Consider the following 15,417-nt stretch of genomic DNA (forward strand, 5'->3'; position numbering starts at 1 on the left):
TCCCTAACCATTGTACTACACTGCATTGCCTTTAGAGATAAATGTGCTTGAATTACAAGGGAAATGAGAGTGCTTTCGTTAATACCCACTGCGGCAAAACAGGTGCGATCCAGACGTTTGTCAATACAGAGAGTAAGTGTCCATTAGCGAGCCATTTGTTGAACTCCAGTAAGTGAGCTGAGAATCTTAGCCTGAGAAAACAGCGGCATGTGTGGTAGGCTTCTCAGACAAAAGGCAGCTCCTTTTTTTAAAAGGCTCGCCAAATGTCGCCACAGCAACTCACTGAGTATCCAGTCAGGTGATTCAGCAGACTCAATATAAATTCAAGGCTTCCCTTGAACTGTCACTGGGGCAAGGTTTACAGCCATTTTGTGACCTAGTAACTAGAGAAGCGTTCATTTTTTGTGTGCTGAACAAGAGAAACCACTGTGCCCCGTCAGACATTCAGTTCAAGGAGGGAGAAACCCAGCACTTCGTGGAGGTGGAGATCTTGTTCGACGGCGTCCGAGAGATGAGAGAGGCCTTTACCATCCACCTGAAACCGGACGAGAACATGGTGGCGGAAATTCAGGTGGGACACGGAAGAGCGCGAAGCACAGATAAATATCATATGATATGACATATGATATGTATTTAGATTGAGTTGTTGTTGTTTTAAGTGTGTTTGGTCTGAATAATGCTATTTCAAACTGCTGTGCTGATGCACAATCACTGTCTGAAATAGTTTTTTTTCTGAAAACTCACGACTGCCCCTTGTGGCCGTACATGGTAATGCGCTGTCACTTACACTCCTATGAAGCATTCATGTTTATGTTTTCAACACAGCCTTATGCCTGTAAAGTAGACATTGTTCCTCTGATGGTTTAAGTGAGACACTGAAATCATAGCCAGTCTGTTTGTGAATTTTAATGTATTTTTGTATTTTCCCATAACCCCTTGCACTTTCACGTCACCCGACAGATGAACAAGGCGATCATCTACATCGAGGAGACCAACAGCATGGCGGACGTCACCTTCCCCTCCGTGCCCCAGGTGGTGTCCCTGCTGAGGTACGACGACCCCGGGCGAACCCGGGACGCCCTCCCGCCCTCGGCCGGATACCCCGTCGTCTGCGTTACGGTACGTCAGTCGTCCGTTGCCACGGCGCCCGACTGTTCAGACTGCACATTCGGGGAGGGGAGGTTCCAGTCGGCAGCTTCGTACACGGTGGATTTAACTGTTGAATGAGCCAGGTGAATTTACCTCTGCTGTGTGTAATTACTTATTCAATGAGAAGGCCAAACAGAGCACCATTGGCTGTGAAACATCATTGGATTAGGAATTCATCTGACAACTCCACAGCTTTTTATTTTTGAGTTATCGCTCATTATTATTGAGTATTATTCCCATTATTGATAATCTTACCGTTGCCGTGACGCTCTGATGCATTGCCTGCGTTGCCTGTTCACGTGTCACTGACACGCGTTCCCTCTGCGCTCTCAGGCCTGCAACCCGAAGTACTCGGACTTCGACAAGACGGGCTCCATCTGCGCCAGCGAGCACATCAACGACACGCTGACCCGGTACCGCTGGCTCGTCAGCGCCCCCACCGGGCCGGACGGCGTCACCAGCCCCATGCGCGAGGTGGACTTCAACACCTTCTTCACCTCCTCCAAGCTCCTCACCCTGGACTCGATCTACTTCCAGGCGGGGTCGCGGGTCCAGTGCGCCGCCCGGGCCGTCAACTCCAACGGGGACGAGGGCCTGGAGCTCAGCAGCATCATCGTCACCATCAGCGTGGAGGAGGGTGGGTGTACCCACACACACACACACACACACACACACACAAAACATGCACACACACACACACACATATACACACACATGTACACACACACACACACACACACACACACATGATTGAACACACACACACACCAGGTATCAATAATAGGCACCATCCATGCATAACACTCTCTCTCTTGTGAGCTGCAGGTAGTTAATGGCATATCATCAGATCTCTCTCTGTCCTGCTACAGGAACTGGTTTTAGTGGTGGGAATCAGCTGCTACCCATACAGGAGTCACATACTGTACTGTACATTCTGTTGAGGCAACGCTGGGGTGGGACTGTATTCCAAGTCTTTTAATTGACCCTGTCCTGGGCTACTCTGTGGTTTTAAATCTGTATTGAGAGCTGGTAATTCTGGTGATGTATCGGGCTATGATTGATGGCGGTAACGATGTTCTGTGCCCCGTTAGGCATGTGCCAGCCGCGTAAGGTGGGCACCGTGGGCGCCGAGCCCTTCTCCGCCAAGCTGCGCTACACGGGCGCGGACGACCCGGACCACCCCAACCTCATCAAGCTGACCGTCACCATGCCCCACATGGACGGTGAGGAAACACCCCCCCCAACCCTAACCCTAACCCTAACCCTAACCCAACCTCATCAAGCTGACCGTCACCATGCCCCACATGGACGGTGAGGAAACACCCCCCTCCAACCCTAACCCTAACCCCAACCCTAACCCAACCTCATCAAGCTGACCGTCACCATGCCGCACATGGACGGTGAGGAAACACCCCCCCCAACCCTAACCCTAACCCTAACCCTAACCCAACCTCATCAAGCTGACCGTCACCATGCCGCACATGGATGGTGAGGAAACACCCCCCCCCAACCCTAACCCAAACCCTAACCCAACCTCATCAAGCTGACCGTCACCATGCCCCACATGGACGGTGAGGAAACGCCCCCCTCCAACCCTAACCCCAACCCCATAAATGGATACAATGTAATATGCTATGTAAAAAGTTGTGTAAGTCGCTCTGGATAAGAATGTATGTAATGTAATGTAATATCTGATGAACACACTCAGAGACATCAAGGGGACCTCATTCTCTCTCTCACTGTCACCCTTCCTTACTGTATCTCACTCTCTCATTCTCTCGCTTTCTCCCTCCCCCCCTCTCTCCCTCCCTCCCCCTCCCTCTCCCAGGCATGTTGCCGGTGGTGTCCACGCGGCCCCTCTCGAATTTCGAGCTGACGCTGAGCCCGGACGGGACGCGGGTGGGGAACCACCGCTGCTCCAACCTGCTGGACCACGACGAGGTGACCACCCGCCACGGCTTCCTGACCGACGCCACCAAGAACCCGGAGGCGATCGGCGAGACCGCGCCCTACCAGTACAGCGCCCCCCTCAGGGGCGCCGGCACCCTGCGCTTCTACAGGAACCTGGACCTGGAGGCCTGCCTGTGGGAGTTCGTCAGCTACTACGACATGTCCGAGCTGCTCACCGACTGCGGGGGCACCATCGGCACCGACGGACAGGTGAGACCCCTTCCGTCCGCTGCCCCAGAAAAAAACCTGGCTTTGAAAACTTGAAAATGTCAACAGGAAGTTGGTTAGGGTTCAATAGGGTCACAGGTTAGAGTCAGAGGTCAATTTCCCATTTGAATTTTAAAAAATTCAGGACATGAACTGAAATGCAAATTATCTAACCCAAAAAAATCCTCAAAGAATATAATGGCCATTATGAAAGCCTGAGCTGAACTTAGATCACTTTCCCTGGAATGACGGAATTGAATTTAACCCTAAACCTGATGTACATGTCAGTGTTCATGAATATCACTGGTTTATGTGCACTGTGGCAATATGAGTGATGTGCTGCTTCAACTCCATTCATCTCTTTCCAGTGAGAAAAAAAAATGGGGGAAGGAGGAATCGAAGTTGAGAGAGGTTTTATTTTGACATGAACATTGGAACATCAATACGTGTTAGATATGTTGCAGATTTGACCTGGATATGGTCTGGCTATATCCAGGTCAAATTTCTACATTCTAGTCAGCTAGAATACTTTTGTCTTTTTCAACCAAATATAAGCAGGTTTTTTCCTGAACACCTCGATGGCGTTTCACCAACTTTTCACCACAAAAATGTTCAGTGGGTTCAGACTCGCTTTAGACACGCTTTCGCTGCGAGAGTGTAGCACACCGTCTAATCCCTGACCCTGGTTAGAGTTAGCGGCTCAGTGAAGCACCTCTTCAGCTTTGCGTTTGTTTTTATTTTTTTCTCGGTGGAGTTTAGTTTGCCGTGACCGCAGGCCTGGAAGCTTCCGGAAGCTGCCTCTCTGCTGCCTCTGCGTTGGTGTTGTTTTTGTTTTGTTTCCGGGCCGTTCCTTCGCGCGCGTCGCGTACGGCCCCTTTTTTTTTCGGCTTGTCCTTGAGCGTCCTCTCGGCGGGGGCGTGCAGGTCCCCGCCGCGGCGGTGAAGATCGCCCGCGCCGCACGGCTGACCTCGCGGCGTAATGGCTAACCGAACGCTCCCGCAGGCCACGCCCCCCGTTTCTGCCGTTTTACGGGCACCGGCTTCCACCCTCTCCGGGAAGACCTCTCGGCCTGCTGGGAAAGAAGAGAAAAAACTAGTCGGGGAGTAAACAGGATGAGGTCGAAGGTCGTGGAGTCCTTTCTCTTTGGTTTAAGGTTCATACAGTAGGTGCCAGTCTATGGACAGGGGTTCTTTTTTTTTTCAAACCTGACACCCCCACCCCCACCCCCACCCCCGCCCCTCACCCCTTTACCTCCCTGCAAACATGCCGCAGCGCTCTCTTCTTTGGCATTCACCGTGGAAACGCACTCTCTTGCTCTCGCTCGCAGTTCATTAAAAGTGATTTACGTCATAAAGCGGGCCCCGGGCCCCGCAATGCCCGTGTGATTTTTATCAGCGCGTTCTGTTCCTCGGGTCACTTCAATCTGTGTGTGTTAGCTCGGAACCTTGGTTAAATATTTACCGCTGGCCCCTTAAGGCTAATGGGGGTGGGAGTCGGCGGGGGGGGGGGGGGTTGGATGGGGAGGGGAACACAGGACTGCTGCCCAACCGCTTCTCTGGCTTGAACCTCGTTCAAACATTGTGTGACACAGTCCTCAAGTTCCCCAGAAAGCTAACCACTGGTAACTGTCTGTCATTTTAAATAAAGTTCAGTTGTCTGTCAAAATTATTTTGATTGAACTTTTTCTATTTGATTTGATTGTGTACATGATGCAAAGCTAATATTTAAGGCCGCCTTTTGATTCTGGAACCGCTTCTCTCAGGATTTAAGGACATTAAGGACATTTCACACCCACTGCTCTCCTCACAGGAGGCAGCTGTTCTGTCTGAGGTTAGCGCTCATGCTACATGCGTGCTGTTCATTTCCGAGCCTGCCTCACACTGAACCTCAGCTGACTGCGATGGCGGGATCCAGCATTCTGAAGCCGGGCTCAGTATTAACCGCGGGGCAGGTGGAGGAATGTATGCGTGGCCAAACTTTTTAAATTTTATTAAATTTTTTTTGCCATAGCTGTCGGAGGGATATTTACCACTGTGGGAAACCACTCTGTTGCGCTCTGCTTATTGTTCCCCTCTTGCTGGACACCCCTGTCAGTCTCAGGCTGTCAAGCTGCAATATGGGGGGGGGGGGGGGGGTGTATCCGCCAATGGCGCCGTCACACACAAAAAAAAACTCTCACTGTACACCGTGTTAGCTGAACTTGGCGTGACCCGCTATCTGCCCTTAGCGGTAATTGCTTTAAATCCAGTGTCTCTCATTATAATTAGTCTGATGAAAAGGGGGGGAGGGGGTGGGTGAACTTAGCACCTAGATTCCCGTTGTCCTCGTCCTTATTGTCCTGGGACAAAGCCAGCGCAGGCCAGTCCTGGTGTGGGGGGGTCGGAGGCGGGGGGGGGGGGGGGGGTGGTCAGTGTGGCGAGCAGACAGAGGCCCCCGGGTAACTATGCTGTGGGGGGGGGGGAGGCCTTTTGTGTGCTAGCCAGATGGGAGCGCTGGAATGCACCAGGCCCCAATCTGTGATGTCAGAGGCGCTAGCCAATCACGGGCAGCCACAGACGGGCCTTCACGCCGGAGGTCACAGAGCGGGAACCACCTCCGGAACAACGTCCCTCGCCCCCCAATCCTCCCGTCGGCCCCTGCTGCCATATCGGCCCTCAGTCTCCCTCTGTCAGGAGACTCCAGGACAGGGACCGGGTGCAGAACGAGCACTGTGAATCATGTATTGGCTCAATAATGTAGGGTTCCCTTTGTTTGAAAACGGGGGCTTAATGCTGCTCTGCTACGCAAAATTAAGCTCCCAGCGCCTCTGGTGTTGGGCCGAATGACGGCCCACTCGCTGCTAAGGGGAGACGCGGTTTATAACAGCGCAGGAGACCTTGAGCAGTGTTAGCGTTCCCCCGCACGTCCTGATTTGGGCCTCGCCGAAAGAAATCCCCCCCCCCTGCCCCCCCTCTGGTATTCTGCCAAAGTAAAGCCACAAAGCTGGCATCCACACAGATGTTAAACAGTTTGCGCTGGAGTACCCTTCAAAATCGCAATTGGATAAGTTAAACAGAAAAACTGTGTGACTGTTTGCTTTAAGTTGTATTGCGGTTTGAATACACAGAAACTATTTCACACACATAGTGTAGGTTTCTGTGATGAAAGGTCGGTTGAAAAGTCCGAAACCTCATCTAGGCATTCGGGTGAAAGTTTTCTAGCCAACTAGGATGTGGTCAATTTATATTTTCACCCCTCTAGGTGTCTAGATTTTCACCCCTCTAGGTGTCTAGGCTTTTGCTCACTTGGCAAGTTTTGTATGACCTAGTAAGAAAACCTAAAACCTGCCAGTTTTGTGACAGTTGAGAGGTCTTTCTTAGATGCTTAGTTATTCAGCCCTCATCAGTGTGCGTCTAGGCTACACGAGCGATTGCTAAAAGGGGCATCAAACAGGTGCATCTCTCTGGGGCTCAGTGGCCACTGCAAAGCAGCACTGTAACTTCACGTCCCTGCTCCCTGATTGGCCCTCAGGTGCTGAACCTGGTCCAGTCATACGTGACGCTGCGGGTCCCGCTGCACGTGTCGTACGTGTTCCACTCCCCGGTGGGCGCCGGCGGCTGGCAGCACTTCGACCTGCAGTCCGAGCTGCGGCTCACCTTCGTGTACGACACCGCCATCTTGTGGAAGGACGGCGTCGGCAGCCCCCCTGAAGCCGAGCTGCAAGGCAAGATCCCAGTTTGCTTTTGTCTTTTTTTTCCTTTACGTGTGTTTGACTTTTTATCAATTGAGCGGGCGCACAATCTTATCTTTACGGTTATTGGCTCGCTCACCGCTGTTTATGTTTCCTTAGCTTGATTAAAAGTGGATTGTTAATTGTCTTCTGCTAATTCCCTTTTCCTTAATTACAGCTTGTCGGTGTGTTTGTTTTCTTTTCAACAAAATGTGCTATTTGCACAGACCCTCCAGTTGTTTGATCATACGGATAGGTGTTTACTCCCCATTCCCCTGTGATCATGTAAAGATCAGTTTTTTTTTTCCAGACTCTGATTTTTATTTAATTTGTTCTCGCCGTTATAGAATCCTGAAACCATTGATGCTGTATGCAATTACAGGGAGGTCTAACCTCTTCATTTTTAAAGGTCTAGCATTTTTAATGATGTAATTTGTTGGAAGAGCAATTAGATAATACATAGAAGAAAGGACATTACCTGCCAGTGGGTGTGGATTATTCTCAGCAATCAAGCAAATATTAGTACTAAGCATGCTTTTAGCCCTTTTATCTTTTTTAACCGCTTACACGTGTAAGCGAAAGTTGATTGGCTTGTTTGTCACTCACTCACCTGTTCTGCATTGCAGGTGCGCTGTTCCCCACCAGCATGCGCATTAACACGGAGGGTCGCCTGGTGGTCAACTTCCGCACCGAGGCCCGCTTCAGGGGTCTGTTTGTGACCTCACATTCAGGTGAGTCTGACTGCAGGGGTCTGTCTGTGACATCACACTCGGGTGAGTCTGACTTCAGGGGTCTGTTTATGACATCACACTCAGGTGAGTCTGACTTCAGGGGTCTGTCTGTGATGTCACTCTCAGGTGAGTCAAACCTCAGGGTTCTGTTTGTGACATCACACTCGGATGAGTCAAATTTCAGGGGTCTGTTTATGATATCACACTCGGGTGAGTCAAACTTCAGGGATCTGTTTGTGACATCACACTCGGGTGAGTTAAACTCCACCTCTGCCTCTGTTGATTTTGTTTTAGTGACCAGGCGTCCTGCAGTTTGGATCTCACTTAGTTTACCTATGAATCTGTTGTTTAAACAATTCAAATATACACCCCGTCTAAAGGAATCCCCTGCCACAGAAAATGAAAGCATTATTAGTTGATCTGACAGATGAAAAAGGCCTGGTACATGAACACGAGAGAGTAAGTCCTCCAGTTGACAGAATAATGTTTAATAACAATTAAAATCATCAGCGTGTTACAACCCAGGGGTTGCGATTATGATTAGAACAACAACAAGCCTATGAAAGGGTCCTCCAGACCAAGCCCTGGCTCTTCCTGTTGTTCCAGCCTCCACTCTGTCGTCCATGGTGATGTGCCCGGACCACCCCGGCCTCACCTTCAACCTGAGCCTGGTACGGAGCGAGCCCACGTACAACCAGCCCATGCAGCAGTGGACCTTCGTCTCCGACTTCGCCGTAAGCTCACCCTCCTCCTCCTCCTCCTCCTCCTCCTCTCTTACACCTGTAACATAACGGATTGCAGTGAGCACACCTGTCCGGCAGGGTCTCAGCCTCTTGTGGGCATATCCCGTTCCAACGATGGGAAATTCCATTCCTGGAGGCCTGGTGGATGTGCAGGTTTTTGTTTTCACCGGTTACCCTGGCTGAATGAGCTGATTGGCTGTGCTCACCACCACTGGTTCACTCGTAGATTAAATCACAGTGAAACATTTCATATAGGGATCCAAGGACTGTCTTTGGCTGCCATTCATGCGCTCATCAGGAAATGTAGCTAAAATGTCAGATGGTGTAAATGTCAGAGCTAATTATGTAATTACGGTTTTATGTAATTAAAACATCCCCCTCCTTTTCACTTGAGTACTGTCTTTATCAAAGTATCAGAGAATTCTGTTTAGTTTCAAATAAAGTTTTCTCTTTTTTTGCCCTCTGAAAGTTTACAAATTTAAATGGTACAATTTAATTGTGAATACCGCGAAAATAAAGCCACTGCCCTCCATATTTCATAGCCAGTTCCAGTACCCATTGATTCCTTGTAGAACTGTGTGTCCATTATTTTTAAGTGGAAATACGACGCACTTTATTCAGGCGAAATGTTATTTGTAGTGTGGTTACTAATTGATCTTTAGACTGCAACTGTGTCCTCTGTGACCACATGATGTAATGCTTTGTTCTTGTCCTCCACACTGCCCCCTGCAGGTCAGAGACTACTCAGGCACGTACACGGTGAAGCTCATCCCCTGCACGGCTACTCCATACCAGGAGTACACCTTTACCCCTGCCTGCAACCCCCGGGAACCCGTGACCTTCGACCTGGACATCCGCTTCCAGCAGGTGACCGCCAACGTGCATGTTTCAGTTTTTTTTTTTTTTTAAATGAGGTTGAGCTATCCGCATCACGGAATGGTGATTCATCTTAGTTGACTTAGTTATAGCACTTGTGCCTACTCAACTATTGCTTGTTTTATTTGCATGGACTGCTTTGTTGCTGTTTTTGTTGTGTTAATCAGATTAACCTGCAGGGTCCAAGTTAAACTACGCAGTCGTTCCCTGCACCTGGGACTGCACTTCCCTCCAGGGTTTTCGACACACTTTTTCCTGGTTATGGTTGTACGCTTTGTTGTACGTCGCTCTGGATAAGAGCGTCTGCCAAATGCCTGTAAGGTAATGATTCGTCAGGGTCCGGGTGTCAGTTGTAAAAGGCCTCGCTGGGGTCGTTGTCCGTCCGTCTGTCCGTCTCAGGTGAGCGACCCAGTGGCCGCCGAGTTCAGCCTGAACACCCAGATGTTCCTGCTGTCCAAGAGGACCCTCTGGCTGTCCGACGGCTCCGTGGAGTTTGGTCAGGAGAGCGACACGGCGTTCTCAGAGGGTACGGAGAAAAACACCGACGGGTTTCTTCCGCCGGCCGGTCGCGGTCAGGCTTGGGTATCGGCCCCCGTTTCGCCGATTGTGCATTTTGGTTAATAACACGATTCGATAATTCCACAGGGATCTGCAGGAGTGTTTTCAAACCGAACGAGCACATAAATTGTTCATATGTTTATATGAGCTAATTATTTGGCCCAGGTCTGTTCACATTTAACTGTACATGGCTTCCTCAAAGGGTACTTGACCGTAAACATGCTTGTTTAAATGTTAGCTGTGTGTAATCAGACTGTGTGTCAGTGTGCACAGAGTAATGGAGCCCCGCTCTGCTCCCCTGCAGGTGATGTCATCTACGGCCGCGTGATGGTGGACCCCGTGCAGAACCTGGGGCACTCCTTCATGTGCAACATCGAGAAGGTCTTCCTGTGCACGGGAGCCGACGGATACGTTCCCAAGTACAACCCCACCGGCCTGGAGTACGGCTGCCTGGCCGACTCGCCCTCCCTGCTCTACAGGTTTAAGATCGTGGTAAGCACGCCGGCCGGCCGCCCTTAGCCGCCGCTGCTGGCTCGGGCCGCTCACTGGTTCTCAGTCCTGGTCCTGGAGAGCCACAGGGGTCTTCTGGTAGTAGTAGTTTTCTTCTTAACCCTTTGAAGAGTACGTTATTTAGATTTTTTTTTTTTTTTTTCAAAATTCTAAATCAGCGTTCTAGAACTCCATTGCTCTCAGTTGCCAATAGTGATTGTGACATCACCATTAGAATGTGCTAATGACATATTTGTGATCTCACGCCTTAAAGGGTTAAATTCTGAATCCGGCTCTAACCCAGGAGACTAGGTGAGCTGATATAGCTGTGACTAAACTTCTGATGATCAGTTAAGTGCTGAGTGACATCAAACATCAGCTGACCCTGCCGCTCTCCTGGATCATTAGCGGGGTGAGGGGGTCACAAACGTGCTAAGAAATCAACTGGAAACCAACTTCTGGTCTGCTGTAGGACAAAGCCCAGCCGGAAACGCAGGCCAGGAATTTTGGGAACGTGGGCTTCAACGCGCTCCTGGCTGTGGACGACCCGGAGGCGTTGCCCTTGGTGAGGCAGCCGGGCTCGGACGGGTTCCGCCTGGACTCCACAGCCCTGTTCCAGGTTCGTCCCGTTCTCTCTCTCTCTCTCTCTTAAACATAATATTTATCTTGCTCTCCCTCTCTCTCTCAATTCAATTCGATGAGCTTTATTGGCAAGAAATACATGAAGTACATATTGCCAAAGCAAACAGGAAACAAGCTGTGAAAACAAAAACAAGTTGTATGACAGAACAAGTAAAACACGAACAATAGTTAATACTTATAAAATTGTAACTGGAGTACTTGCAATCTCTCTCTCTTGTTCTCTCTCTCACACACACACACACACGCACATACACTTCCTTTCTTTCAATGAAAGGAAATTAATTTGTTAAAAAAAAAAGTCCTCATAGAACGTTATGAGCATTTCGTGCATTGTACTTGGATTAATTTCCCGAATTGTGCTGACCTGAGAAGAGCTCCAGCTGAGCTGACCTGCAGCGCCCCCCCCTCCCTGCAGGTGTCGGCCGGGAGGGAGTGGTACATCCACACCATCTACACCGTCCGGTCCCGCGAAAACGCCAACCGGGGAATTGGGAAGAGGAGCCTGGAGTTCCACTCGCTGGCGCGGGGCGGAGACTCCGTGCCGGCGGGCGGGTCTCGAGCCAAGAGGTCGACCAATGAGGCGCCGGATCTGGCCGGGGAGATCGGCGAGGAGAGCAACCGCGGCACCAACATCCTGCACGTCAGCCTGGACCGCGCCCGGCGCGAGCAGGGCCCCGGCGGGGAGGCGGCCTCCGAGGGCGTGGTCCCCCGCGAGGTCAACACGCGGGACAGCGGCGACGGCGACGACGGGGCCGTCACCATAGCGAGCGCCCTGGTGGGGCTGCTCCTCGTCGTCCTGGTCGTCATCCTCGCCGTCCTGCTGGCCTGCTCCAAGCAGAGGAAGAGGAAGAAGAAGAGGGACGCGGCCAAGGTCTCGAGCAGCACGGAGCCCATGATCGCCACGGCGGCGGGTTACCACGGCAACGACAGCTCGGAGGTCTGACCGGCGCCCGACCACACCGGCCAGCTTTCCACGAAGCTTCTGACCTGCGGTTCGTTTGGCTTCGTAAGTGCCTCACACCTCCACACTGGGATTAAGTCAGAGAAGTTTAACAGCGTCCCAAACAACCGAGGAGGCTGTGGCTTCATCGCCATATGACCAGTGAACCGATGACAAAAACTTCAACTGTTGCCATAACAACAACAACAACAACAACATCGACGCAAGCTCCTTGTCTACTGCGAGTCATCCTATCCGAACCAGAGGCACTCGATTTGCGATGGTCTATTAATGGTGTTTGTCTTTCCAAAGGACTATTTTAATTTATCCAAAGGTGCTAGAGGCTCTCCTGTTGCTGAATAGGGGCTGCCCAAGGTTAAGGATCACTGAGATGAGATTAAGCATTTGGGTCAATGAAAAGGATGGGATTTTTTTTAAAGGCCATTTAGTCATGTAAGCACATTATTTATGCTGTAAGAACTCACTGTTGTGTTTTTCACTGTCAGTACACTTCACAATGTTGTCAACCTTCGAAGTCAAGATTTCATGTTGTGCGTTCCTGTGATGTGTTCATTTCCTGATCAAAGCCACGTTCACGTGGATCACTAGACGGCAGGCGACAGAACTGAAGTTTCGGGACGGTACGGGGAGAAAAATGACAGGACAGTACGGCAACTAAAATACACGTTGCTATGGTGATGTTGCTCTGTGATTGTCCTATAATACTGGCCATTTCTAACATTGATAGGAAAAGGGGGGTTTGTGCTTGGTGTCGCCCTGTACAGTATGTATGTTGAAAAGGCAACTAAATTCACTTCTTGTTTCATGTTTCATGCCCATATGGGGCTGTTGTTTTGTGTTTCATTTGGTTCGGAATTCCATTGAATATAATGGTAAAAAGTTAGACAATATTTATCTACGACATTCTTTGCCGTCCTAATCAAACTTTGCTGTTGTGCTCTCGTCCACTATAATGGTATCCCGTTTGCCATCTGCCGTCCACGTGAACGCTGCATAAATCACATTTTCTGATTCTCTTCACACACCAGAACGAGTCAGACGAAGCTAGCACCTGTCATTCGATGTAAGGCAAATGCTTAGCATGGAAAGGAATGCTGAATATCAGTGAACTCTGATGTTTGGATTGTTATTGTCTGAAATATTACAGATCATATTTTTTGTTGTCGTTGTCATTTTTATTTTATATGACTTTTTGAATTATACATCCCGTCGCTGTGTGCTGACACCATGTGGGGGTAACATTACTGTGGAGGGATTTAAGTTTTGTCTCTGGTAATGTACCGTTTCTGCATGTTTGCTGCTCTTATCGTTGCTCATTTTGTAGCTTTGCCATTTCTAGGATGTTTCGTAAAATGCCTTTGGATTACATTTCGATGAGACTGAGAGAGAGAAGCCGCAACCTCTTTCGACCTTCATAACACAAAGTATAACATATTTTGCCACAATGTTGTGCGTCAAACTGTTTTGATACACGTGGCTGCCCAGGTAGAGGCGAGTCCCAGTTTTGAAAAATTAATTATTATTATTTTTTTTTTTTTTAAATAATCACATTTTTTGAGAGCACTGCAGTGATCTGTTCATCGAGACAGCTGTTCTGCTATAACGCAGTAACAGACACAGTAGATCTGCTAGGTACAAATAATATTTTTGTAAGGTGAAGGGCTCATGCATACATTTTCTAAGAGTAACCAAGTTTACTAGGCTAGTACGACCGGACGGAGCTCATGGCCAAGTTGCTCACACTATGGGGCTGTGCTGTTGACATACTGTCGTTGTATTTGTAATCCAAGTTATTTTAATGCCGTAACACAATTACAGAATTATTCATTTGGAATCCGTCAAACTGAACAAAGTGATTGAGATTTATTTACAAGGAATGCTCACATTAGCCAGCCATTGCATTACTGCCCAGGTGAAAGATGCAGGGCTCAGCTGGATCTTGTTTTATTTCCGCTGTTATAAATATCACACAAGCTATTCCGCACAGCTTATCACTTTTGATTTTATCACGCTGATATACCATAATCATGATCATCTTATTTATTTTACTACCATTAGGTGTCCTAACATATGAAATGATTTACTACTGGGATTTATTGACTTATACTATCATGAGTTTTTTTTTCTTCTTCTTTTTTTTCTATGAACTACAAAGCAATCAATTGTCTACTTTTCTCTGGATGGCCACTATCATACAACAGTGGTGAAGCAGTCGAGTCGATGTCATTTTGTGAAGTTGTGAAATTATTGTCCTCGTTGCTTGGAAAGCTCTGTGATTTCAGATTTCTGTAAGTTCGCTGCAATGCTACGTTGGTGTGAAATTGCTAATCAGTTCAGCACATTCATAAAAAAAACCTCATACGAGTCACTGGAAATTTGTTATTTTTGCACCTCCGTACGCTGCCAGAACACTTTGAGGCCACCAATGCCACTGTCTTTATTTCAAAATAGGAATGCTATGCAATCTATGACACGGCAAATGTAAGAATATAGTGCATTCTAAAAACGTGTGTTTTTGTTTTGCTAATGTTGTGTATTTATGTAACATTTTGCTCCTTGTTGCTCACCTCGTATAGACATTTGGTGCATTTCACTGTTTCTGACTGAAACCGTATTGAACACATGTATTGCCTATGTGTGTGTATACACGTGTGTATGTATATACATATGTATTGAAAAATGAATATAGTTTGGATGTTTTTGGGGAATGGTCAGTGTTAAAATATTGCCAATGTACTGTAAGTATTTGTAACATAGACCTCTGGAGCAGAGAGAGAGAACGCGGTCTGCAAAATAAAGTTTTTTTTTTGTTGTTTTTTTTTCAAGATTCTGTTCCTTGGACTCATTGATCACTGCTGCTCTTTCGGGGGAACGTGGGGAATGTGCCTTCCTTTCTGCTGGTCAGTCCCAGCTGTGTTTTGGTTCATTTCTTTCCATTTTGGTAAACTGATGAAACCCATTTGCTCTACTATCCTCCCTACAGCTCACAGTCAGATTTGTGTACAGAAACAGAGGGCACGTCGGCTGAGTTCATCTCTTTATGAAAATAATGGTAAACGTTTGACCCTGTCGACTCCATGTTTTCATATTATGCCACCAGTTTTATATATGTTGCATTTTAATATGTTGTGATGTTATATGGCTGCTACCTTGGCCAGGTCTCTCTTGTAAAAGAGATTTTGATCTCAATGGGACTTCCTGGTAAAATAAAGGTTTAAACAAAATAAAAAATATACATCACACGGTTTATATGCTTTACATACGTACTGCATATCGGCTGCACAAGGCCTCTAGAATGCGGTGTGAATTCTTTAGCCAATGAAAGACTTCATTAATCACAGGTGTCGAAACACCGAAGACCAGCATGCACTGCAGGCCTTTAAGCCTGGAGTCAGACACCTG

The 15,417-nt window shown here is 48.5% G+C and overlaps 1 protein-coding gene across 1 annotated transcript in view; it reads left to right on the plus strand.

Moving 5' to 3' along the window:
* Window positions 1–14,840, plus strand: part of LOC135236020 (FRAS1-related extracellular matrix protein 2-like) — an 80,992-nt gene extending 66,152 nt beyond the window's left edge. The window contains exons 12-24 of the mRNA XM_064302145.1: window positions 441–571; window positions 961–1,119; window positions 1,483–1,786; window positions 2,241–2,372; window positions 2,978–3,309; window positions 6,817–7,009; window positions 7,642–7,746; window positions 8,353–8,480; window positions 9,222–9,356; window positions 9,765–9,891; window positions 10,228–10,415; window positions 10,885–11,031; window positions 11,470–14,840. Coding sequence (XP_064158215.1) covers window positions 441–571; window positions 961–1,119; window positions 1,483–1,786; window positions 2,241–2,372; window positions 2,978–3,309; window positions 6,817–7,009; window positions 7,642–7,746; window positions 8,353–8,480; window positions 9,222–9,356; window positions 9,765–9,891; window positions 10,228–10,415; window positions 10,885–11,031; window positions 11,470–11,997 — 2,609 coding nt within the window. The 3' untranslated portion in view covers window positions 11,998–14,840. The remainder of the gene's footprint in view (window positions 1–440; window positions 572–960; window positions 1,120–1,482; window positions 1,787–2,240; window positions 2,373–2,977; window positions 3,310–6,816; window positions 7,010–7,641; window positions 7,747–8,352; window positions 8,481–9,221; window positions 9,357–9,764; window positions 9,892–10,227; window positions 10,416–10,884; window positions 11,032–11,469) is intronic.
* The last annotated feature ends 577 nt before the right edge of the window (window positions 14,841–15,417 follow it).

The sequence above is a fragment of the Anguilla rostrata genome, chromosome 12 (genome assembly GCF_018555375.3).
Source record: "Anguilla rostrata isolate EN2019 chromosome 12, ASM1855537v3, whole genome shotgun sequence".
Classification (NCBI taxonomy): Eukaryota; Metazoa; Chordata; class Actinopteri; order Anguilliformes; family Anguillidae; genus Anguilla; species Anguilla rostrata.